The following is a 26,473-nucleotide window of genomic DNA, read 5'->3' on the forward strand; positions in this document are numbered from 1 at the left end:
TTGGCATGCAAAAGGAGGAAGTTGCAAGGGTGCAATGGGTTGTAAACAACAAAAATAGTGGAATAGGCTTTTGTTGTTGTGTTTGGCTTAGGAATGACTGAATGTTTTCTTAAACATTTAGATTTTAGTCCAACATAGCAGTACAGATGTTAACTTGGAAGGTGAAGCTGGGAACACACCTATAATTGTGGCATGTTACAAGGACAATCCTGAAGCACTGACACTCCTGGTAGGTATAATTATCCATCATCTTTTGAGGTGATTCTCTCTACCATGATGCAATTCCTGAATTTGTTTGTTCAGTGCAGCAAGGTTAATCACGGACCTAGTGTTCAACTGGCTTTGCATGTGTTACTAAGAAACTTTAATCTTTTAAGAGGGCATGTTATATCTGTAGCTATCTGAGTGGCCAGCTTAAGGAAAAAAGCTGATTTTGAAGGTCATGAGAACATAGAATGAAGCACGTGCATTGTATGGCTGTAACATGCAAAAGATACTTGTATATTAACTGCAAAATATATATGCAAAAAAGCCAGGGAGACAGCTACACTATATCTATAATAGTATATTCATTTGTTAGATTTTTCTGTATGTCATTAAGCTGTATTGAGGCGTTATTTTTCAGATTGAAAATGGAGGGAAAATATGTAAACCAAATAAAACGGGATGTATGCCTATCCATGCAGCGGCATTTTCGGGTGCAAAAACATGTCTGGAAATCCTTTTGAAAAAAGGTAAATGCAGTGTTCCCAAGCAATGAGTACCAATTTCCTGCTTTACTTCTCAAATAACTGTGAAAACAAGCAATTATAACTCTCTGGACTTACAAGAAATTTCCTATGGGTGATTTATGCTGACAACTTTTGTATTATTGCAGCAGCAAACTAGCTGCTTTCCTAAATGTATGTTCATCCATTGTTAAATGATAGATGTGACAGGTTCATATTTTGAGAGGGGAGGATATTATTGCACACTTAATATGCTTGTTTTGAAAGCCTTCATATCTTCTGTTAGCTCATTCTCACTTAAAAAAAATCCATTTATTTTCATCTCTCAGGTGAAGAATTGGGTCACTCTGCTAAAACCCACATCAATTTTACCAATAATGGAAAGTGCAGTCCACTTCATTTGGCAGTTCAGAGTGGCGACCTTGAAATGATTAAAATGTGCATTGAATTTGGAGCCCAAATTGATCTAAAACAGGTAAAACTCAGATTGGAGTAAAATGTTCTTTTGATAAAACCTAGGTATCTCTAAATCTGTGAGTGGTATGAAAAGAAAAGACGAGCGGATAATCATTGATCATTTTCTCTTGCAATGCAAAGCAGAGGGGAGCAGCAAGTGAAAGCAAGTCTGGTTCAAATCAGGCAAAATGTGATGTTTCTTTACACAAGTGACATAGGGTCATCCCACACCTTCCTTTCTGATCATTGGTGTCTATCCTCACTCAGCCTTCTCTTGGGCTTTACAGTGTCTTTTTTGTAAGCAAACACAAATTTGTGATACTATGACTGGTGTAAGGGTCTGTGCTCAGATGTATTCATGAATAAACGTTTTGAAAAATATCTATCACTAATCAAAATGCTTGCCAGGGTGAAATAACTCATGAGAGCAAAATTAAATATATTTTTGCCTTCTTTTACTGGTTTGATTCTTTGAACACACAGCTTTTGAATGAGGTGATTTGTGCTGCTGATTTTGTGATGGGTAAAACTGTTTTGAGAATGCTGATGGCATTGTGGAAAAGCCCATTCCAATGCCTTCACCAAAATGATCCTGCTCTAAAAATGAGAAAATCAAAACCCTCAGGCATATCAAAGCTGGTTAGTCACATCTATCTAAACAAAATCCTATTTTGGCAAATACTGTTCTATTCGTCTGTATGTTGCTTAATTATTTTATGAGTAGTTTATAATAGTTTTATAGCATTTGGGACAATGTTATTTTTTACCTGCAGAAAGTTGACTTAAGAATTACTTCTAAGCAGGATTCCATTTTAGGAAGTAGATGACATTTCAAAATAATGCATTTTCTGTATTATATAGGCCCGTTTGTTTGCTTATTTATTTGTATTGACCTAAATATGATTTTCTGTAGCTTTAATTTGCATGAGCTCTTGTATTAAAGGTGCTGCATCTGTCTGGTTTTTAATTAAACTGCAAAAGGTTGTTAAGAGTATAATTATCTCAAATCTTAGAGACTTTGTATAGCGTGATAAGAAGCTTCATAGCAGTCCTTTAAAACTATCTCTATAGTCTTTCCTGGTTATTTCAATCTCTTTGGAATTCTACTACAGTTTAAGATTAAAGCTTTATTACTTGCATAAAATTTAGGCATTTATGAATTACAAATCTGGGCTGATTCACTAGTATGTTTAATAGATTGGAAGTTAGGTTTTTGAGGTTTAAATATTTGCATTTTGTCTTGTTTCCCCATGTATAGAATGAGAAATGCACAGCACTTCATTTTGCTGCCACTCAAGGAGCAACAGAGATTGTGAAGCTAATGATGTCATCCTATGCTGGTGAGGAATCCATTATTGATGCTGTAGATGGGAATAAGGAAACATTGCTTCACAGGTAGGAAGCTGCTGTGCCAGAGTTCACTATAAATTGTGAGCCACCATATTCTTAGTTGTTCCTTGCATTGGAACACACAAGTAATTTGGAACTTCTCCATGGTATGGGAGATGGTTATAGTGCAGTGTGGCAAATTAAAAAATTGGATGTTAAAAATGGTCAGGATGTTAAAAATCTTGGTGCCGATACAAAAATGAAAAAAGTTCCAGTTACCTCGGAACCATGTCAAGGGATGTTCACTAATAGTTTGCATTGAAAATTCACTCCAGTAAAGTTGTAGGGGAGCAAATTTATGGAATTGTTGACATCTTCTGACACTGTGGAAGGAATACCGTTATAAAATTGCTTGATGTTCTCCAGAAAGTGAATGAAAAATAATATGAACAATTTAAAATAATATTTTCTTTTATTTTCTAAAAACCTTTCTACCTGATCAGGTAAAAGGAAAAGTTTGTGCATTTCCTTGTGACTTCAAAGTTGCAGATGGTGTTTGTGTATGCAATAATCCTCAAGACTTCTAGTCTTTCATGCTCCATTTAAAACCAGAACACTAGACTGTGGAGAAGTCTCCTAAATCTTTTGTAGCAGAAATGTTCTTAAACATGCTGGCTCCCAACTCAAGGCAATATATTTCCCCATCTATAATTGTTTAGCAAGAAAGATATGTTTCACTGCATTTAACTGTAATTATTTGACAGTGTTATTCTACAAGAAGTTTTACAGCATGAAATAAGTGGTAAAAGCAGTGGAGATGATTGTTCTTGGGACACAGTATAAAGTGGAATAATTCAAAGATAACTGAAGACATTAAAAGAGTTTGGTGTAAAATTAGGATAATGTTTGGGTACACTTGGAAATGTTACCATGGAAGAACATGATTGAAGACAAAGTGATGACAGAATGCCAAAGCAAGTTGTGCAGACACACGTACTACTTAATTTATAACTGGCTGCCTTATCTGTGAAAGTTATAGTCCTTGAAAAAAAGCTTTGTAAAAAGGACAACACTATTTTAATCTCTGTTTTTGTGGAACAGTAAAAATTATATTATCAAGAATCATTGGGAAGGTAGAGAGTCACCCAAATATCTCAGAATATAAAAAACTGAGTAGGAACATTAACTTCAGAAAAAAAGCATCAGTGAAGCATAGGTAGGATTTGATGCTTTTGCATTCCTACTGTCATGTTTCCCTCTAAATATTTCATAAAATGACTTTGCTTTATCTTCAGTCATGGAATTTATTTTAGTGTTTGTGAAGCATTCAGTATTAATGTGTGGCTGGAAAGATCCGCTATAGATAATGGAGGCATCTCTACATATTTGGAACCATGACTTGATTTTTAAAATATGTCTTTTGAGCAATCAGTTCTAACTATAGTACATCCAATGTTTTATTACCTCTTATGATGCTAAGGCAACTGTTATCATTTGAGATACAATGCAAGCTTGGAACTGTGTTGCTTATAGTCCAAATATTTCACAGAGGTCTGACTTGTGAAAACATTTTGTCTGTGTGTATTTACTGTGCTATACTTTCATGCTTTGACCAGCTTTTTCCTGTAATACATAATTCAATGCCTTACTCTAGAATAAAACCTGAGATTCCAAGGGTACAGACAGCTTTAAAATATTTTTGTTAAATGACAACAACTTTTTTATCAGTATATTTAACTAATGCTACTGACTATGCTCCAAATGCCCAATTTAGACTAATTTGTTGGTTCATATTTTTTCAAGTAGACTTGCCTGCCACACTCAGAGTACATTTTTAGACATTGTCATTTTAACCTGACACTGGCATTATAGCACAAAATACAACCAAATTATTTTTGAATAATGAAATTAATTTGAGGCTCCAGACTTGGAAAAACTGCATATGAAATTTATAAAATTTTGTATTGACCTTATGTGGCACACTGAATGATCTGACATATGAAATTACTGTTTCTCTTAAAAAATTGGTGGTAAAATTACTGTTTACCTACCAATGAGGTCATTTGAATGTAATAAATGAACTGAACTTAGTTTGAAAAGAGAATTCCATGCAAAAAGTAAAAACAGTTTATTAAGATGAATTACATAATAATGATATACTTCTGTCTCTTTATTTTAAAATTGATTTATTTAAAAATACTATAAAATGAAGACAAATGCTATCCTTCGGCTTGAAACCTCTTTGTCCTTTCTAATATTACTGTATTTTTGCATTTTTCTCTACAGAACAGCACTGTTTGATCATTATGAACTGGCGGAGTATTTGATTTCAATGGTAAATATTTAATGAAGCAATATATTTCGAGATTATTGCTATCTATTGCTGCAGGTCTGCATAGAGAAATTCAGAAAGTTGAGGTATAAGCTATTTAGATAGTTAGATATATACATTTCATAATGTATTATTGAGAGTTACAGTACAACAATAGTTGTTGATGCTAATATCATCCCTCAGTCACAGACAATGAAAGCTTACATTTTTATTTCCATTTTACTTACTCAGAAAAGTAAGTAAATTTCATAAACATCCTTTACCAAATATGGTGAAGTGGTCTGGTTATCCTACACTCTTAAGACACAAAATATTAAAAAAATGCTAAGTATGCACTGAATTTCATCTGATTTTTTTCAAGAAATAAATAATTTCTTTAAAGAATGTACATACAATTACCATGGGATCATGTAGCCATATACCAAAGTTTGTGCACAATCTAGAAATATTTTTTATTCTGTGTGGTTGTATTTCTTCAGTGAATAATTATGAAGAACAAAGAGAAGAAATATAATCAGGGATGCTACTGGCTGTGCTCCCAATGTCCATTTGTGCCAATTAAACTAAGGCTGATATAATTGTTTTATGCCCCACTCAGCTGGGGACATTTTGAGAAACCATCAGATTTCTTTTCTGTTTTATGTGTGTTTAGGGTTTTTACTTCGTTTCGTGGCAGTTATACTAAAAGAAATTCTCTTCTACATACAGTTTTGCTTTTCTCAGAAAGTCTGTTCTAGGGATTTGATTTATTTAGAACTATTGGTGGGCTTATTTTTGATTCAAGTATGAAATGGTGAGGTTTGACTACTCACACTTGTCTCACAAAACCAACTATCAACAAAGCTTATTACCTGAGAAATAGAGGTACAAGTTTTTGCATGTGGAGCTTTGTGTGTACAAAGCATTATTATCGTAAATATCTTCAATGCTGTATTTGCTAAGAACAAACTTTCATTCCTTGAGTGCCATTTGACTAGTTTGGCCTCTTCCATAGAAGATTTGCTGAGGGTTTCTTTGGCTTTCCATATAAAGTATGACAGTTTTGGTGCTTTAGGACTGTTTTAGTTTGCTCTGTTTGGGAATGGATCAAAATGTGCCAGTTAGTGGAGTGTGGCATGTACAACCTGTGCTACCTCCTCCCTTGGACTCCTGGTTCTGCCTCTGCTGTGGTGTACACGAGGCTGGAAAAGGAAAGGTGCCTGAAAGGACTCGCAAATTCCAGTTCTTAAAGGCTCTCCAGTTTGAATAAAGAACAACATCCATTTATTTTTTGCATTAAATATTCACATTTTGTTCAAAATAAATTAGCAGTAATTTTACACATTTTCTTCCCATTTTTTGACTTTTCCCCTACTTTGTTTCTTTTACCTTCTCTAAAAAGAAAATGAAATATTAAATTGGTAGAAATATTAATTGGTATTTACAAAATTGGCATGTTTATTTTTATATTAATATCTGTTTAATTCATTTATGTTAATGCATTCGGGACAACAGAAATGGAATATTAAATGGAGTTCAGAAACTATTTTACAAACTCTTAATTCAGCTGTATCGTAAATGAGGTAAATATGTGTGGCAAGTTACTTCTTACTTTGATAAGTAATTATGAATGCTGCCAAATTCATTTTACTGAAAGCTGAACAATTACGTTAGCTGGTGGGAAGGTGATTAAATATTACATAAGGAACTGGAAATTGCTGCCCTGTATTCATTGAAATAAATGAGACATTTGCATAAAAAAGGACTGATTCTTGATGAAAGAAAAAATTTAAGATGTTGTCTGACCTTGTAGAAAGATAAATGGAGAAAGGGTCTTGCATGTGTTACTTCCATGCATTTAATGAACATTCATTGGAAGTTTCCTGTTCTCTGTGGTAATCATTGCACATTTATTATGTGCTTCTTATTACTACATTACAGGTGTTACCATCCTAGAAAGTAAATATTGCTCAGGATTGTGATTAATTCTCTCTCAAATTAAGACTGGACCCAATGATGGTTCAAGTTAATGGAAAAACCGCCATTGATTTTTTTTTCAATCATCTTTGAATAATATCTAAAATAAAATTGATTTTTTTTTTGTGTACTTTGTTCAACTCATTAAGTTTGAGTTGCAACTCAGTATCCGGAAAAAAATGATATCTAAACCATCATAAAATCTACATACATGTCATTGGTTCGTTTGTGTGTGTGTTCCTGCTCCCTTGGTGGGATATTTTAGATAGATATGTTTGTGCTTATAGTAGTACTTTGCTGATATGACCATAGTGATACTGTGGCTATAGTGATCATACAGTCCTAGCAATATGTGTCAGTGCAAAAGGAGACAAAAGAGAATAAAAATATGCCCCCTGTTGATACAGCTGCTTTGGCATCAAAATGGACTTGGCTCAAATCACTTATGCTGAAGGATACAACACCAATGCAAATCGAGCTGTGCAGATTTCACTGTACTAATTTCTGGATGCATTACTTCCTGAATCATGTTCATACAGTGTACAGGTTTAGGAAGAACTTTTTCTGGTAATTGTTTGATAGGTAGGAACACATCATTCAAAGGGCTACGATTTTTGCATTTTTCCATAGGGTCAATCCTGGTATTTTCAAGTTAGAATTTTATATTGAGAATTTAAATACATGGAAACTTCTCTAACAAAAATCATAAGCTGTAAGTTCAATATACCTAGAAGTAGGCCACTATTATCTTGGCATCTGAATTTTTATATATAGATGACTGGACTGTGGCTGACTGTTAGAAAACCTAGCAGTTTTATAGAGATATAATGTGTTTATTTATTTATGTAATGTGGAATGACTTATCTGGACCATCTGGAATTACTAAGAATGCCTGTATTTCTGCTGTGCTTATAAATGGCAGCACCATTTGAAAGTTTCATTTACTCATTATTCACCATAACCTTGGAATTCTTTTTCTCAGGGGGCTAATATTGATAGTGTTGACATAGAAGGTCGATCCCCACTTCTGCTGGCCACTTCCTGTGCATCATGGAAAATTGTGAATTTACTGCTTTCAAAAGGTAAAAAAGGAATATACACGTACTGTATATATATGTATATATACTTCCTTTGAGCAGAGTTCATTCATTTTAAAATTCTGCGTCCAGCTTCCCTCTCAATTTGAATTCAATACTTGAGCATCCAGCGCAGGAGCAGCTGAGCTAAGCAGCTGCAGACTGGTGTTTTATCTCAGGTATCCCTGAGATGAAGGAGGAATTGGTGTGGTGGTATCAGCCCTTTCACTACAGCATGAACAGGCTGTAGAGGAATGTGTGTGGCTCGTGTCACGCTTCTCAAGGTGGAGGTGGCACTGGCACTCCTCAGCAGCTGACAAAGTAAGCAGAACTGCAGGATAAACACACCACTTAAAACAGAGCTGTGCTTCATACCAGCTGTGCTTAAATGTTAAAGCTCACCATTTAATACTTACCTGTGGCTTTATAATATCACTGTCACCTTGAAAATGTTTGAGCAATATCTTTCATCTACTTCATTTTGGTGCAAGTTAGTGATTATTACTGTATTTCCTCTTGTTAATAGCATAACCGATTTTCTTTGAAAGTCTTACAGTAAGTTTTGAAGCTGTAAAAAGGTTACAGCTTTAAAGATCAGAAGAGGTCACTATCTTCACCTTTAAATTTCCTCTTGATGTATGGGTGATCAGTGTCTTGAAATATAAGTGCCCCATATAAAACTTAGTGCTGCAATGAAATACAAAATGCATACATACAAGAAAATGATGAAAGCTGAGTTTCAGTAGGGATGGGGTTTTTCTGGGAAGCATAATTATACATTACAAGGTCCACTTGAAAGAATATTCTATAGATCTATAAAAATTACTTTATAAAATTTTATAGATTAATAAACATTCGTTCAACATTTGTTCAACATTTATTCCTTTGTCTTAAGTATCATTATGAAGTGCCAAGAACCAGAAGTTTTGAAGTTGCTGGCATTTATTTCCATATTTATTTAGGAGCAAATGTATCATTAAAAGATCATCTTGGTCGGAATTTCTTGCATTTGACCGTATTGCAGCCTGGAGGATTACAGCATCTGAATGAGAAATATCTGCAGGTACAGTAAGGATCAATTGATGTCTTTCCCTTACTAGGAAATTGTAAAGAAAAAAGCAACTACCATTTTATGTTGGCATGGTTGTAAAAATTCATGATACTTGTTAAACAGCCCAGTGTCACAGAAACCGGTTTGAAGAGGTACATATCACATATCTCTTATGAAAACATTTCAAGCCAATAATACAGTTTTCTTATTGCCAGGCAAAGGAATAACATAATCCCATAAATTATTTTGCTGTTGGGGGATTGAATAGCTCAAGAGGTAGGCAATAAAATATAGAACTTTTCCCTTCTATTTTCCCAGCTTGCATGCAGTAAAACCAGGAGACATGCTCATAATTAGTCAAGGTTTAGAACTTTTTAAATAGTTTGCAGCATACTCTGCAGGAGCTTTGTATGGACTGGACCATAATGAAGTCTTGGATTTGGTTTTTAAAAATATATTTATGTTTCAAACATAAGCTTGCCTGAAAAAATTAAATTTACTGGCCTCCAGAGCTCCAGAAATAGCCTTTTAAATGTGAATCAAATATAACTCATCTTACAACACGTGCTGAAATCTGTGAACACCTGTGACTGCAATTAGAATGGATCTAACCTCCCTTTTCAGCAGATGTAGTGAATCAGTTTTAAAACAGTGATGATAACTCTCAGTTCTCTGCACTGACTTTCTGATTATTGATCATATTAATAATTCAGACAAATAAGTGGGTCAGGCAGTGGGAGGAGTTTTTAGTTGCTTTAAGAAAGTGTTTAAGGATAGTGTTAGGCAAGGAAAATGGGGAAATGAAGATGAAAAAGAGAAACAAGGGAAATAAATTTACACTGTAAGCCAGTGAACTGCTGGGTTTTGACAGTCAGAGGTTTTGCTACTGAGTATAGACTATAGGACTGCCTTTATGTTTGGTGCAAGCCTTCTGCTGCCAGCAGTGAGCATTATGTTGGAATGTCAGCAAAGAAAATTTTCCTTTATTGTGCTGTGGATAGGTTGCAGTAAGGATGCAGGATGGCAAACTCCTGTGTTCTTTGAAGAGTAGTCTTTTGAAAAAATGGTGACCCACAAACCACCAGATTAAAAAAGGGCTCTTTCTTCCTAAATTTACTTTTACTTAAGTTTATTTCTTATTTTTACATACTGCTTTAGAGTATTAATCCTATTGTTGCAAGCTATTGTGAACTATGGAGCAGAAGAGATATAGATGTAATTCTGTGCTTTTGTTTTTGGGTACTTCCTGGGGGATAACAGATGGAACATATTAAAAATCTTGTCGTGGATGAAGATAATGAAGGATGCACTCCCTTGCATTATGCATGCAGACAAGGTGTGGCCCTCTCTGTAAATAATTTACTCAGCCTCAACGTTTCCATCTACTCTAAGAGCAGGGACAAGAAGTCACCATTACACTTTGCTGCCAGGTTAGTAGCACAGTCTGGGCAGTGGAATCCGTGCCATGGTTTTCACCCCTGTGTTTTTGACATGAATTTCTGTGTGTATCTTGCAAAGCTATGGGCGCATCAACACTTGTCAGCGGCTTATAAGGGATATGAAAGACACAAGACTTCTGAATGAAGGTGATAAGAAGGGAATGACTCCCCTTCATTTGGCAGCCCAAAATGGTCATGAGAAGGTAGTTCAGTTTCTTCTGAAGAGAGGGGCTCTCTTCCTCTGGTAAGTATACAGATTTTCATTCATTGAGCCAAAAAACTCCCTATTCCCCAACGTTTTATGTTCATCTGCTGGGAAGTTAATGCAATATAAATATAAGTACAGTATATTAAAATAATTATTACATTAATATATGCAAGTACAAGCATACAGTATAAGAGCCTGGTTATAAAATAGTTGTAACACAGAGAATCATGGCTAGCTGTAAAACCAAGGCTTCTAATGCTGGGAGGACTGAGGTTTCTCTAAATCCAACTGAAAAAAAAATATTGAACATTTTCATGAAAAAAAATTGGTTTGGAAATATTACAACTATTTCAGCTTCACTTTCAGGTGTGAGTGGGGTTTCTTAGGACTGGTGTTTCACAGGCATTCTGCCTTATACTCAAGTCCTGCCCTCAGGTCAAAGATCCTCAGATCTCAGAAACAGATGAAGAGGGAGAGATCTAAGTACCATTGTTGAGTTTAACCTTTTACTTCTGAATGATGCATTGATCATCACAGATCATCATAGTTCACACAATGTATGGACATATCTGTAGTAGTCATGCCAAAGGAAAGAGGTCTGAGTCAAAGCAGCAGGCATTTACTTTCATTTTAAATTTATAAAAAGCTTTTTTTATTTGTAATTTCTAATTTTATGCCATTACATGTAAGTGATTATAAAGGCTGGACAGCCCTGCACCATGCTGCCTTCGGAGGATACACTCGCACAATGCAGATCATTTTGGACACTAATGTGAAGTGTACTGACAGAGTGGATGAAGAAGGGGTATGTGTTAACATTATTTATTTCCTGTCTGTTGTTACTTCTAGACAAAAGGTCAGGGCTATGCTATTAGTAGTTTTCCACTGTGCATTATATTGTGTAATATTTTATTGCCTGTAGCAGACTCAGTGCTGTTATATTTCACCATTGTTAAAAGATTTCTTGGATAAATATATTAATATAATTGTTAGTAAAGAATTGTTATCCAATTCTTTTATATGGGAGACAAAAAAGATTCAAATAGCCTAATTGAAAACATGAAACACTGAATGTATTAGACATGTCCCTCTTGCCCCCTATACAATACAAGGATATTTTAGCAATGTAGTACAAACATTGGTAATGCAAATTTACTCAACTTACACAGATGTGAAAAAATCTGATATCAGCTATAGCTCATTAACATATTGTTTTAATCCCCTGCACAATGATGTCCAGCAAAAACAGCATCTATCTTGCTCTGGAGTTTGGAGAATTGCAGTGTGTCTTAGGTCAAGACAGAATCCCTTTCTTGGGTTGAAGGCCTCTTGTATGAACCTGTCCCATCAGAAATATAGGGTGATCATTTTAAAGACCCGTTCAGTTCCCAACATAGAAGCTGCTGCTAATTCCTTTGAGAACTGGTGTTGAAAACATTTAGAATTACTAGAATAGAAACAAATCTTGACCATAAATTTATGACAAGCCTTAATTTCAATTTATGAGAAGTTCTTAATTTCAGTCAGAAAAATCTGTGTGCATTCAGAAGACTCTCAAAAGTCAGTTTCAGTGTAACTCAATTCCTAAAGCACTGATTTCTTTACTTTTATGAAAACACAAAAGAAAAAATAAATGTTCCACTTACATAATTACACCCTCAGATTTCCTTCCACATTTTTTTATATGAGCACATCTGGATATAATTGGATGCTTCTCTTCTGGATTATCAAATGCAGGTGTTCTGTGTCTGTAGATACCGTCATTTTTACACACTTGTGACTTGCAGTTTGTTGATTACAAAACTAAAATATATTAATGAATTGGCTTTTCATACCTACAGTGAGTTCCCTCTTCAGATTTTGCCCTACTGCAGCTATAAACATGAAGAACATGTCTGTAATCTCCATCAGAATCTCTGACAACATTCTGATGCTTTGTGTTGCTAGTAAAAACATTCTAGACCTGCAGCTGAGAAAAGCATGTGGCTTTTCAAAGTGGGGAAGCACTGAAATGTGCTTCTTTTTTTTTAATTACTCATGTACTGCTGTACTGCCTGTCTGCACAGAACACAGCTTTGCACTTGGCAGCACGAGAAGGACATGCAAAAGCAGTGAGGTTGCTTCTTGACTACGGTGCAAAAATTCTGTTCAACAAAGCAGTGGCTTCTTTTTTCCATGAAGCAATACACAATAGGAGAAAAGACGTGGTGTCTGCTGTCATTTTGCACAAAAGGTAAAGTGTACAGAAAATGCTTCTTGAATTTATTTACCCAAGTGTTTTGTTTTGGTTTTCTTAAATGAGTTAAATTCTGAAAATCTGTAGTTTAATAAGCAAAACTGAGTACTTACTTTAAAATTCCAGAGGTTATGTCCTGTTCTAATGAGCACAAATAAAAAATGGAATAATTGTAATGGACATCAGACATGTGGCATGTTGTTTGTCATATTACACTGAGTATTTGGATTCTGTGTGTAAAAAACATGTAGAAGCTATCAGAAATAATTTTGACTTTCACATGCTAAAGTGCATGTAGAATTTTAATCAAAATGTGAAAACAGCTGAAGTCATTCAAGAGACTTAATTTAAAATCATGATTTTAAATGTTGCAGTATTTTAAAATGTGGCATTTCAATTGCAGTTTAGAATATTTTAGTTTAAGGTATAGTGAAACCCCACTTTCGGAGTAAAGCAATGCACTATTGCCTAATGATAACATCTTTTCAGGAACACTTACAGGATTTGACTGTATTTATTATTACTTGCCTAATTTTGTAACCCAAGATTCCAAAGTTCATTCCAGTTTCATATTTTTTAGGAGGCCTTAGCATAGTTGAAACATTTCTGTTTAATTGATAACAGAATTTAACATGAATCATTCTTACAGAAGTATCCAGAACATTACTCAGCTTCTCCCTAAACAGCTTAGTTTCCATTTAATAATGCATAAAATTGTTATAAGTTACGATTTTCAATATCTCAAATAAAACTCAAATATTCTAAAAGTAGTTAATTTGAAACAGAAGAAATTAATTAATTTTTCCATTATCTGAAATAATTTTTTGCAGATGGGAAGAAGCTGTTGTGACTTTCTCTCATTATTCCAGTGCCAATAAATGTCCTTTGCTGGAAATGGTTGAGTATCTTCCTGATTCATTTAAAGTAAGTTTTCTGCACATATTACAGAAATGACTTCACAAAATAACTTCAGTTTTGCTGCATTCATTTTTCTGGTTGTTGTGCTCACAAATATGTGTTATTATAAAATAGAAATAAGTTCACAAAATTATTGAATAGTATTTTAGTGATAGTCTCAGCTTGTCCAGCTTACGTTCTTCAGTATTAGAAAAGTTCTTAGCTTGCTGAGATCAATGGAGTAATAAAAGTAATTTGAAAATTATGTATAAATGTAGTGAAAGTCATAAGGGAATTGGGTTCTAAATCATCTGAGATATTTTCACTCTCTTAGCTAACTGCTAAAGGACACAACAGAAATGTTTTTTAAATAGCAACTGTTTTAAGTGTTTTTAAAATATCAACTGACTTGGTATCTATGTATCCATAAACTATTCACACTTCATACTTGTAAACTAGCATGTAGCTTGTAAACTGCATTTATATTGAACTCCTACATGAAAACTCTGGAATTTTATGTCTTCAAAACATACATCATAAAATCTGACTGAGTCATCACTTCTGTTAGCTGATCCTTGCATTTGACAGTCATTTTCTTCTGTTCTGACACTTTCTTTCTGTTGAACATTGTCTGTATCACCTTAATTCACTTTTCTGTTCATCTGCAAAGCTGGTGTTGGACAACTGCATAATTGAGTCTTCAGAGGAAAAGACAAGTCGAGACTTCTATGTAAGTACACGAAAAGGTCTGGAAAACTACACAACACATATATTTCAATGTACATGTCAAGTTCATATATATGTAAGGTGCAATTGTAGATGAATCTCAGATCTTAACACAGAACACAGGAGACAGATCTTATTTTATCCTTTGGACAAAGTTCAGTTTCTGTAATCTTCATGCTTATGTATTTTAATAAGTGTGACATTAAACTTCTATAATCCATAAACTGGATGTTTGCAGTGTCAATTATTGCAATCAAGCTAGGTGTCAGAGGTTGTGGGTATTTCAAAATAGCAGTGAGAGAAGATAGATAATATCTACTTATGCATATCAAAAGTATGCTTAAAATGGGTAGTGCAATTGTCATCAATAATTTAGAGTTCAACATGTTTCTTTGTTTTGTAAATACTTGTCCAAAATCTTAAGAAGTAGATTGCTTTTAACGCTAGGGAGACATGAATGTTCTCCAGTTATGTTACCTTTGAAACCATATTGAAAACCACCTTACCAATTATGATCTTGGATTGTGTCTACATCATTAACAGAAAACTTGCAAACTTTTTGCTACTGTGCATTTTCTTTATATTGTATTTTCAAAGCCATAGAACTTTTAAAGACAAGCTTTTCTTTAAAGTCGGCATTAAAACAAATCACAGTTATGAAAATGACCTTTCTTCATAGTAACATTTTAGCAAGAAAAGTGCACTTTTTATTTTACAATTCAAAATGGCTGTTTGTTTAAACATCTTGCAGTAACAGATGTGTATCTTGATGGCATATGTTTAGCTAACAATGAATACACATCTTGATTCTGACTACCTTCACACAATATGCTTTTCTTTTCTCTAAAGGATAGCCTTTTTTGTATTAAGAACACAATCTAAGACTGAGATAATAATTTTCATTATATTTAAATTCTGGTTAATGTGTGTTATACAGATTGAATATAACTTCAGATATCTTCAGTGTCCCTTGACACTTAACAAGAAAGTAAAGGATGGTGAAGATATTTTCTATGAACCACTTACCACTTTAAATGTAAGTTCTAGTTTTACTCTGACATCATTGCCTGCTGTGTTGGTTTAGATAAAATAAAGAGGTTTGAATTTTTCATCATAATATTTCTTATCCAAAGCCCGTAACTCTGTATATTAAAAGTATATTGAAATTAAGTCTGGGCCAATTTTCTAAGTAATAAATAAAATTTCTTTTACGTTTAGATAAGACTATGAATGCTCAAGATATTGTGCTGTATGTGTAGGTAGCACATCAAAGAAAACCACACTCCAGCATTGTAGTGACCATGCACTGGAATGTAAGGCACTTAAAAACCTGACAGGCTGATTTCTTTAATATGCTAATTGAAAAATAGTTATGATGCTTGAAACAAATTTGCTGTTTTTTTCATTGTAAATCTGTTCTCTCATTCATTGTCAGAAAATGTTTATGTAACAAACTTTCTGGCTTAATGTGCTTATTTTTTGGGATTCCTGTTGGCAATTAGTTGTTGTACTGCCTAATAACAATTAAATTCATAATTTTCTCATTAATTGTAAAGGTGTGGTCTCATAGGTATAGTTGAAAATAGTCTGTATAGTTTTTGAAGCTTGAAAGAGACTAACAGAGCCCCAGCAGAGAAGCTGAATGCCTTAGCAGGCAGAGAGGGCAAGATAGTGATGGGTTTGGGCCAAAGTGCTTAAGCAAAAGAACTTTGCAATATCTTACACACATTTTACTTTTCATTAGGCTAATAGTCAGGTAAAAAAGGTTGCCTAGCCTGTTTTGTAAGCACTTTGTGGACTAGATGAATTAGGTTTGACCCATCTATATTTGTGTTTTGTAGGCCATGGTACGCCACAATCGCATGGAGCTACTCAGTCATCCTGTGTGCAAAGAATATTTGCTTATGAAATGGTTGGTCTGTTTTAATGGATATAAAATACAATACTGCATGTCGAGATAAAGACTATTGTGCCTGAAAGTTGTTTATTAAAATGTCCATATTTGTAGAGTTGTCTGAGCAAATGTCTTTTCCATAAAGTGCAACTTAGTATTGAGTAAAGATTTTTTGGATATTTACAACAAAGGCAACTACTATCTTTGTTTTCTCTTTATTGCAAAAATATGTGAAAAGGTTGCCAAGTTAAAAATGAAAGGAACAGTATTTCAGAGGGGCAAATACACTTTTGTCCAGATAACTGATGAACACATTCATCACAAAGGGACATTTCAAGAAATGTTTATTTCCTCATCTTGAAGACATTGTTGGCTGTTAAATTTGAATGCATGCTCTTCTCAGTTTGAAAAGTGTTGTAACTGTGACATTCTCACTTTCAAGGATGGCCTATGGGTTTCGAGCACATCTAATGAATTTAGGCATATATTCTCTTGGTCTCATCCCACTGACTCTTCTGGTCACTCACATACAACCAGGAAGACCTTTGAATGGAACAGAGCTCTACGAAGCCAGACCATTAGAATATGAGGTACTTTTATGAGTAGTCACAAAATGTTTAGGATTTTTATAGCAAAAAGGTATGATTATTTAAATAATTTCTAGATTAATTCATGATCCAGCAACTCTAGGAAATAAAATTGACGTGTGTATTTCTAAACATTCAGCAGCAACCCCTTCAGATAATTTTCAGTTCTCACTTCTTATTTTTACTTTTTTCCTGAGAAATCCATATTTGGTACTGAAGTACATGGGTACTTCACTCTTTTCCCTGAAGTGAACAAAATTTGTTTAATATTGAAGAAAAAATAATCACATTATAGAAAATGCATAGAACTGAAACAGGAAGTCAAAAAGGATATGCTAGTAGAAATATGAAATAAAATAAACTGAAGGGATATAAAAGGTTCATGAAGATATCCTGATATATGAAAAATTCATGAGAATCACATGTACAGCCCAACCCAGTACGTGGATTTCACAATAAATATTAGTAGAACAGAATTTAGACAGTAATAAGTATATGACACAAGCTAACAGGGTTACTTAACTTGGCAATATAATTTTTGTACAATAGGTAGAGATGAACGTTCTTTCAATAATTTCTAATTTCTTTTGTGCTCTGATTTTTGTTTCAGGACTCATACTTCACTAGGGTGTGTATGTGTTTAGTTTTAATTATGAGTTTACTGGGCATCTGCAAAGAAATATTTCAGCTGATTCAGCAGGTAAGTACACAGAAAAATAACATTAATCAGAAAGTGTGCTTGCATGATATTGGAATTAATCTGGGCTTTTCCTGATTAGAAGGGAGATGCCAATTTATACTTTTTAATTTATATAGAGAGAGATTAAAACTGAGAAGAGAATTTAAATAGTGTATTGAATTCAGTGTTTTAATGATGGATGACTTGTAAATATTAATCTTTCTCTCTTAAATCCTAGAAATTGAAATATTTGTTGGATTACTCCAATCTACTGGACTGGACCATTTATACTACAAGCATAATTTTTGTGTCTTCTTTATTTATTAATACACCAGCTCATTTGCAATGGGAATGTGGAGCAATTGCTGTATACTTGTCTTGGATGAACTTCCTGCTTTATCTTCAACGGTAAAATTTTTTTACAGGCTTTACAATAAAATATTTTAATATGTTCAGATATTTTACATATCCTAACTTGTGACTGATCAAGCTTGAGAGTCTCATTTTGTATTTTTATTTTTTTCAATCTAGACAAGTTTCCAGATTAGGACCATAGGAATTTTTTACATGTGATGAACTGTAAAGTTGTTTTGAGTGTTTTTCATGTAGCATATCACAACATATGTTATTGCAACTATAGAAATAACAGTGTTGATTTTAATGTTAATTAAGCATAGCCAGGCTTAATTTTTTCTTTTTAAAATCATGTCAGTACACTGTATAGACTTTGACTTTAAAAGAACCTGGAAGGATATGAATTATGAAAGGCATAAGGAAGTCAGGTTTTATGAGTAATACCTGGGAGAATGTAAATTCTTTTATCATTTCCCATATTAAATGGCACTCCTCACTTCTTTATACCATAAATTCCATATAACATGTGTCCTGTAAAAGAATTACAATGGATGGTATTATTTCTTCATTTGAGGTCTGTTTATTGCCCTTAATTATCTTAAATCTTGTCACTGGTACAATAGTGTCCAAGGATTATGAACTGCAGGAGATCTGGGTGGAGGAAACAAAGTGTGGGTGTAGTGCTTAAGACTAATAAATTAAACACATTTGTGCCTGAGCAGGACTGCATGTGATAACACTGCATAAATATTCTTCCAGTTCTTATGGTATACATGCACTAATCCCTCCTGTGAAATACTGCAGACAGACAAACACAACATTTGCTGATTAATTTCAGCGTTGTTTTACAGTAGTAGGGATGTTTAAGGACATGGTTTGTAAACAGAATTAATGTCAAAGGAGAGTGCCTTTATGGTCTTGCCTCTGCTGCAAACCTTGTCCTCACCATGTCTGACCTTAGACCACTGATGAATGGGTGTGTCCTGTCTGCACCGGGCAAAATGGGGGTTCAACCTAAACAGCAAAAAGTAAACAGATGATTGTGCAAGCTTTCTTCTGCCGTTGGATGAAATGCCTTCCTGGCCTGACTGTTTTTTCAAGTGCGTAGCAGGAGAACTCTGCACGTGATTTTTCTAACTCATTTTGGCTGTCCTTTCCCAAAGCAACCTGTGATTCCAATGACTTGAACTGAATTTTGACTAATAAATGCTGAATAAGTAAGAGAAGATCAGGTTTGCTTTATTTCCAGCTTGACCTTTTCAGTCTTGCACGTAATGGTTCAGAGTGAAAGACATGCATAGGGATTTTCACAGTTGCTACTGTAGTAGCATAAAAAATCTCTTGTTCCTTGGATTTGAGAGAGGACATAGATCCCGAAGTTCAGGTTTGAAAGTAAAAGTAATTCAATCTGCTTCATGATAATTCCTGTTCTGAGATTTAGTTTTTGTGTTAACCAAGAATAGGAGAGGCTTGCCAACAACAGACTGTTGTTGGAAACACAGGTGTGTTAAAATTACACTATTCTCCTTCTCTTCCTGAGCAGTGTGTTTCTTTTTGTTTGCTTGTTTACCATTCTTTGTATTACACTAAAACTACGTCACATTTGTTTCACATCTTGTAAAAAGTGAAATCTTTTAAATCAGGTGTGTGGCTGCTATGTAGATTATGGTGCCAGTTGTCTTTTGTTCTGGTTGCTACTTTGCTTTGAAAAGCAGAAAAAAGTTGGATATTTGCTAGTGTTTTTATTCTGAATGCAGCAGTGGTACAATACTGTACTGCCTATGCCTATGGAGAAAAGAAATGTTGTCCATGAAAAATACTATGCTGAACATTGCTCTTGTGCATTAAAATAAAAGATTACACAGTTTAAGTTGCTGTGAGTAGGATCATTTGCACTCTTTTGGATGTGAAAGTAAATAGGTTTATGACCATCACAGAATCTCTCAGAGAGGCAGTGTCTCTTTCCACAGATGAAAACCAGCATTACTTACTGGCTTACATAAATAACAGCAAGGGACTCTTAACTTCATTAGTATTTAATGGTTTTGGGGTACACTTGGCAGTGCTAGATTAATAGTTGGAGATGATTATCTTAAAAGTCTTTTCCAAACTAAGTGGTTCTATGACTAATTCTGTATCTTTTTTTGTTTACTTATTGCCTAGATTTGAGAACTATGGAATCTATGTTGTGATGTTCTGGGAAATTTTGAGGACTTTGATTCGGATTGCTGTGGTTTTCTTTTTCCTGATATTGGCCTTTGGGCTGAGTTTCTTTGTCCTTCTGGGTTCACAGGTTAGTTCAATAATACAGTTAAGCTGTTATTATAAATATTATCTTTGACTAAAGCATCTCAAGACTTTTACAAATTTAATCAGCTGGGTTTTTTCTTTCTTTTGATATTTCTTTTTGCAGCAAACATACAGCACACCTCTGCTTTCCGTAATGAAGACGTTTGCAATGATGCTGGGAGACATTAATTACCATGATGCATTCCTTGATCCTTTACTAAGCAATGAATTGCCATATCCATTCCTGAGTTACACAGTTCTCATCATATTTACCTTGCTTATTCCAATCCTTCTTATGAACTTGCTAGTAAGTAAGCTATTTATTAATATACAAAAGTGGTTAAACAAGAGTATATAGAGTTCGAGTGTATAGCATTACTTCAGTGTGATAACCATTCATTATTTAACAGATATTTTTAGTAAAATATTAAAATATCCCCATTCTCTGCACTTGTTTTCCATCCAGTTTACTGCTATGAGTATTTTTCCACAGCTCACTTTTGCAGGAGTATTTTGTATATCTTTAGGTAATAACTGTAATATTTAATTAATGTAATAAAATTTAGGTAATAATTTGAAATGGAGCTGCAATGTATTATTCTGAGGTCTTGATCAAGAAAATGGGGGAACAATGATTTTTATTGAATCTCTTGTATCATAACCTAATGCTAACAATAATTTAAATTTTAAAAAAAATAAAGCCCAAAAAGCCCAAACTCAAATCTTCATTGCACACAAAACAGCAATCAGAAGTAGTGTTAGAACTAACTAACAAACCTGACCTGAATGTTAAGAATCAGAAAACATGATAATGATGAAAAAGGGGGAAAGTATATAATATATCTTCAGCCATGTTCCATTGAATATAGTTTGTATTTAGGAAATCACATTTTCACATGAGCTGAGCAATTAAACAGCTCATGTTTTTTAAACTTATTTATTGCAGCCATGATCCTACTTAATCAAGAGATCAACCTGTTTCTTAACATTACAGCAGTAATAAAGAATATAAGAGAAGGGATGTTATTCTTGGCAAAATTAGCACTTCAGTGCCTTACCAACAGAGTGTTTCAGTAAAAACACTCTCCACATTTATTAATACATATTTTCCAAATATGAAAAAAATATTTCCAAATTCAAGTGAAAAAACAAATTAACTCCAGAATATTTTTTATTTAAGTATGCATTAGAAATACAAATGAAATCACAAACTGTGAAAAAATAGATAATAAAACTTTTTTTTTTCCAGATTGGTTTGGCTGTTGGTGATATCGCTGAAGTACAAAAATATGCTGCACTCAAAAGGATTGCAATGCAGGTGAGTAACACACCATGAAAGCATCAAATATTGGAAGTACATATCATTGCTAGAATCCCATTTAGATAATTAGTTGATTTGTCTTCACATTCCTAACTCTCTTAGGATATCTCTAAAGCAAATTGGTGAACATGGCATCTTATTCTGAATCTCATTTTCACTCATATGAGTCATTGCCAAGGAAGTGCACAAGCAAATTCCTTTCTAAGGAATTTTTCAACCATCAGTTCAAGAAATTCTGAGTTTTTCCAAAACCAGAACCTCAAAATCAGTCACTGCAATCCTTGAAATAGCAATTGTCTTTTAACAGAGACCCTATGCAGTAGAAAGAAGGTACACAAAAATCAAAAGGATACTGAATTTGTTCTTCTATGCTAAATTCCCATTAGTTAAAAGAGTCCACATCTATTACTCCACGTAACAAATTCTGCTAAGATACTCAATACTGGTATGACCATGGTGTTTTGGTGCCTGGGCTGGACTATTCAAATATCATACCACTGTTTGCAATGTGGGGTAGTACTAGTGAATTGAATATAATGGCATGATGGTTATTTTCAAATATAATGTCTATTTATCTTAAGACAATGTATCTCATTCTAAATGCAAAACTACATTTAGGTTAATCTTCATACCAACTTGGAGAAGAAGCTGCCATTTTGGTTCTTGAGTCGGGTGGACCAGGAATCCATCACTGTGTATCCCAACAGGCCGAGATACTGTGGATTTATGGTAAGACAGTGAATATTAGAGAGAAGAATTCTTACCAAAAAGGGATATGATTGACTTTGTACACACATTGCTAAGGACGTTATGTTATTAGACTCAATCATTAACTGATATCAAGGGAATTGTGATTAGACATTGACTAAGGTCAGTGAAAATGATAAATCAGTTTGAGCGCAGCTGTATTCAGGCAAAGTTAGTGTTTGAATACTCAGTGAACTGTAACTTTATGAAGTGAGACAAGCTACAAAAGATGTTCAGATAAAAAAGTAGAATTACTCTCTCTTGGCTTTTCTTCCTTTACTTGAGCTGTTGTTGATAGACTAAATTTTCTTATAAAACAAAATTTTGAAAAACAAGTGTTTTAATATATAAGAAAAACAACATTATAACAGAAAGTCTTTTCAATGTTAACACTGTGTAAAGACTTACTGTTCACATATTTAATCTATTGTCAGACTATATGATCTAATTAAGTTTGGTTTCATGTTTTGTTTAGAGCGTGTTCCAATACTGCTTTGGGTGTGAGGACTCTACCACATATGCACAGAGCCCTGATGCAACACTAGAATTGGAGGTTCTGAAGCAGAAATACAGGTATTTTTGGTGATACTTTACAGTTGTAAAAATAAGTAGAACTAATATTACAAACATACTCCTATTTTAAAAAGCATTTTAAAGCTTCATACTGTATGTAAAAAGTAAAATTCCATGTCCCCAGCCCAAACCAGCACAGCTTGTTGCTCATTAAAGTAATCTGAAGTAATGGGGAAGATGCATTTTCATTTTAGATATTTGCATATGGAGGTTTTCAAAGGTTATTTGGAACTCCCAAGCAATGTAATTCCAGTTGATTTGCAAGCATACACAATCTGTTACTGACTTTCTGCTGGGTAAATCAGATTCAGATTGTTTCCCCAAAAATGGATTGGTGTCTTGATTCTTCCGTGAGCAAATCATATTTCCCAAATATTGGAAGGAATTCTTTGTACACTCTTGACTTACTCACCATACCAACATATCCATAAGAATGGTTTCAAAAAAGCTTTATTTGAGTGTACAGCTAGAAAAATGTATTGTTTTTCACTCAGTCTCACTTTCCCCTGCACTTTCTTCTCTTTTTTTTTTTTCCTTTTCTTTCCCTTTTTTTTTTTTAATCTACCAATTTTTTGTCTTCCTGCACAGATTCAAAATGAGTATTTTTTTGAGTGAAAGACTCACCAAGAGTTGAAGCAGAGTGAGATACACCCTGCAGATATAGGCAGATCATGGACTTTAGCAAATCTTTCTTCAAATGAACACTACATGAATATATTATAAAACAGCATAAAACAGTCTTTCTTGGTTGTGATTTTTTTCATACAGAGGAGGAAGAAAACTATAATATATAAAATTATTTGCCATAGAATAACTTGTGACCATATCATTATGGAAAATCATTTTTACTACTCTGAAAATATTGACTGAAAACTCTTATTACTTTGCCAATGTGTTTTTGTTATCAGAGTTCAAAACAGAATTCAGTTACTCCTGGAGCCAGTGTCAGTACTGGGTGTATGTATTTTTGTGTTTTTGTGTTTTGGTTTGGGGCAGGGCTTTCTTTTGCTTTGCATTTTAATTATTGGGATTTTCATGTACTTTAAGATGCATTACCATTTCTTGTTAAAAAAAAGCAAAAAGAAAGAAAAAAACTGAAAAAAACCCCAAACACTACCCCCCCAAAAAAAAAAAAAAAAAAAAAAAAAAAAAAAAAAAAAAAAGTGAAAAACCAAACTACATCTAGAGCCCCCCAACTCTTCTTCACAAAGAACCTTTTCAGTCACACTAGATTTTGTGTTGTAATTTTGTGAGTCTAGACATTCAGAAAAGTGGATTTTCAAAATGCCTGTTTGGTAGCTTGATAAAGACAGTTTCTAGTCACAGTTCCCATTTCTGTCACTGTTTCTTTCAAGATAACAGATACTATGTTCTGTATGTGTGATGCTAACTTAGTTTAACTACTTAATTGCATCAATTGCACTTTGGATAGCACTTTGAAAAAGATTAGTAAGTGCCTCATCAGTATTTCCCATATGCTGTAAAAGTAGTTGTGAATTTCACTAAATGTTTTTAGTAGCTTAATTGCCATTGCAACTCTGGTCTTTTTCTCACCAGACAAGGAAATAGGTCAATAGGAAAAACTTTTGATAGAGCAGTCAAAAACTTTATTTTGGGAGAGAAGTTGCTTCTACCTTAACTATATAGTAAGTTGCTTTTCACAAGAACCACAGATTTGTTCTTTAATCCTTTTTCCTGTAATATGGAGAAGTACTTCAACTTGAAAAATTAAATATATTCTAGATAACAGTCTTTGTTAGCAGCAGGGTTTAGTTAAGTACTGTCAGAAGGGTGAAGTTAAGTACTGTCAATTTTTGCATCTGTAATTTTAATGACTTAAACGTCCCTTGAAATCAAATGAAAAAGCCTGATGTGTTTGTTTGTTTGTTTGCTTTTTAGGCTGAAAGATATATCAACATTGTTGGAAAAGCAACATGACCTCATTAAACTGATTATCCAAAAAATGGAGATAGTATCAGAGGCTGAGGATGAAGACAGCAATGATTTATTTCAGCACAAATTTAGGAAAAGGCAGCTAGAGCACAAGAATAGTAAATGGGATACTGTATTAAAAGCTGTTAAAACAAATGTGCCTAACCCAAGCACAGGAAAGAACAATAGCTTCTTCTAGACTTGGCTACGATATCATGTTGTATTATCATTTTATTCTACTTTAGGGTCACTTATTGTCTTTGCATAATGTTAATGTGAAGCATCATGTACTCAAGTATAAAAAAGGCCAGATCCAAAACCAGGATGCAGGTGCTCAAAACAGTATTTAAGGAGACTGGAGATGTCTACATACAAAACTGTGATCCTAAAAGTGACTGGCTAATCAGGAAAGTGCCTAACTCAACAGAGGCCAGCCTTGCTGTCCTGGCAGTTCCCAAGGCTTCTGTCTACATCTGTTCCTGGATTTGGCCCTAGTACACTTAGGTGTGTATGTAATTACATTATTTTCTGTTACAAATATTTTTAGAATTTTGAAGTTTTTAGAAATTAGATTCTAGTCATTTACTTTCAGATGTTTGGAGAGAGTCAATGGGCTTTGTGTAGCTTAAAGAAAAAGTACAGAACTTATCTGGCAGAGTGTGTTGGAAGTTTTGCTGAGTAGGGACTGCAGGATCAGGCCTGAAAGGTAGGAAAAAAGGATCATGAGCTACTTTCTTTTCTAGATAAGTGGAAGCAGTTCACAGAGGGATCATTTGTACTAGCATGCACATAGCAATGGTAGGATGACATGTTTAATATTAGTCATTTACTAACTTGCTGTCCTTACACTGCTAGTGTGATTTTGGCCTTCCTGATAACCTAAAACTGACCTTGCTACTTTAATCTGCACTTGAGTTTTATTATTCATTTACTGAATATTCAGTGCATTGTGTAATATATGGTAATATATTAAATTTAGAAATAAACATGAATTAAAATGTGCGCAAGTACCCAGATATATGTTTCAAAACCAGTGCTAATAAACTAATTATGACTATATGTGGTGGTAAGGCTTTGTGGTCTGCTTCTGAATTTAGACATTTTCTTTAAGAACTTAGTATAATTTAATTCTTATCATAAAAACCAATTGTGATTCCTGTTTATTTAAAAGGCAGTCACCAGAAGGTAATTCACACTGTACAGAACTTGCCTACTCTTCAGAAAACACTGGAAGATGCACCATAAATTAGTGTGACTTGTGCCTTAAAATAGCCACAGATGTTCAAAATTCTTTCTCACCCAACTGCTCTATCCCAGCTTTGAGACTTTAAATCCTTGCCAGGTAAAAGAGAAAGGAGGAGGCTGCTGGAGAAGCAGCTCTGCTCCAGGGCCAAGCCTGGTATGACACAGTGAAACAGGAGAGAAGATGTAAGCAGAGTTAGAGCAGAAAAAGTAAAAATATAACTGTAGTCTCTGAAATTGCTGTGGCCCCTAAAGTCAGATCTATTCCTGTGACTAAACTGTTTGGGTTTGCTGCACTGCTGTGCATCTCCAGCTCCCTCTGTCAGTAGAAAGAAGGGCCAGGTTCTCAGGATAGAGACAAATTTGAAAAATGTAATAGCAACACTGATTTTAAATTCCTGGCAGTCTGTGCCATTAACAC

The 26,473-nt window shown here is 34.1% G+C and overlaps 1 protein-coding gene across 2 annotated transcripts in view; it reads left to right on the forward strand.

Annotated features, from left to right (window-relative positions):
• The window catches only part of TRPA1 (transient receptor potential cation channel subfamily A member 1), a 32,100-nt gene extending 6,233 nt beyond the window's left edge, over positions 1 to 25,867 (forward strand). For both annotated transcript variants that reach the window (XM_063392628.1, XM_063392636.1), the window contains 24 exons: positions 122 to 229; positions 626 to 734; positions 1,058 to 1,203; positions 2,443 to 2,579; positions 4,800 to 4,848; positions 7,784 to 7,883; positions 8,840 to 8,940; positions 10,189 to 10,358; positions 10,447 to 10,611; positions 11,266 to 11,380; positions 12,642 to 12,808; positions 13,642 to 13,735; positions 14,379 to 14,438; positions 15,372 to 15,470; positions 16,276 to 16,346; positions 16,771 to 16,918; positions 17,526 to 17,615; positions 17,833 to 18,002; positions 20,112 to 20,241; positions 20,362 to 20,544; positions 21,487 to 21,555; positions 22,177 to 22,287; positions 22,781 to 22,878; positions 24,778 to 25,867. In XM_063392628.1, coding sequence (XP_063248698.1) covers positions 122 to 229; positions 626 to 734; positions 1,058 to 1,203; positions 2,443 to 2,579; positions 4,800 to 4,848; positions 7,784 to 7,883; positions 8,840 to 8,940; positions 10,189 to 10,358; positions 10,447 to 10,611; positions 11,266 to 11,380; positions 12,642 to 12,808; positions 13,642 to 13,735; positions 14,379 to 14,438; positions 15,372 to 15,470; positions 16,276 to 16,346; positions 16,771 to 16,918; positions 17,526 to 17,615; positions 17,833 to 18,002; positions 20,112 to 20,241; positions 20,362 to 20,544; positions 21,487 to 21,555; positions 22,177 to 22,287; positions 22,781 to 22,878; positions 24,778 to 25,009 — 2,922 coding nt within the window. In that variant the 3' untranslated portion in view covers positions 25,010 to 25,867. The remainder of the gene's footprint in view (positions 1 to 121; positions 230 to 625; positions 735 to 1,057; positions 1,204 to 2,442; positions 2,580 to 4,799; positions 4,849 to 7,783; positions 7,884 to 8,839; positions 8,941 to 10,188; positions 10,359 to 10,446; positions 10,612 to 11,265; positions 11,381 to 12,641; positions 12,809 to 13,641; positions 13,736 to 14,378; positions 14,439 to 15,371; positions 15,471 to 16,275; positions 16,347 to 16,770; positions 16,919 to 17,525; positions 17,616 to 17,832; positions 18,003 to 20,111; positions 20,242 to 20,361; positions 20,545 to 21,486; positions 21,556 to 22,176; positions 22,288 to 22,780; positions 22,879 to 24,777) is intronic.
• The last annotated feature ends 606 nt before the right edge of the window (positions 25,868 to 26,473 follow it).

This window comes from Prinia subflava, chromosome 1, assembly GCF_021018805.1.
Source record: "Prinia subflava isolate CZ2003 ecotype Zambia chromosome 1, Cam_Psub_1.2, whole genome shotgun sequence".
Classification (NCBI taxonomy): Eukaryota; Metazoa; Chordata; class Aves; order Passeriformes; family Cisticolidae; genus Prinia; species Prinia subflava.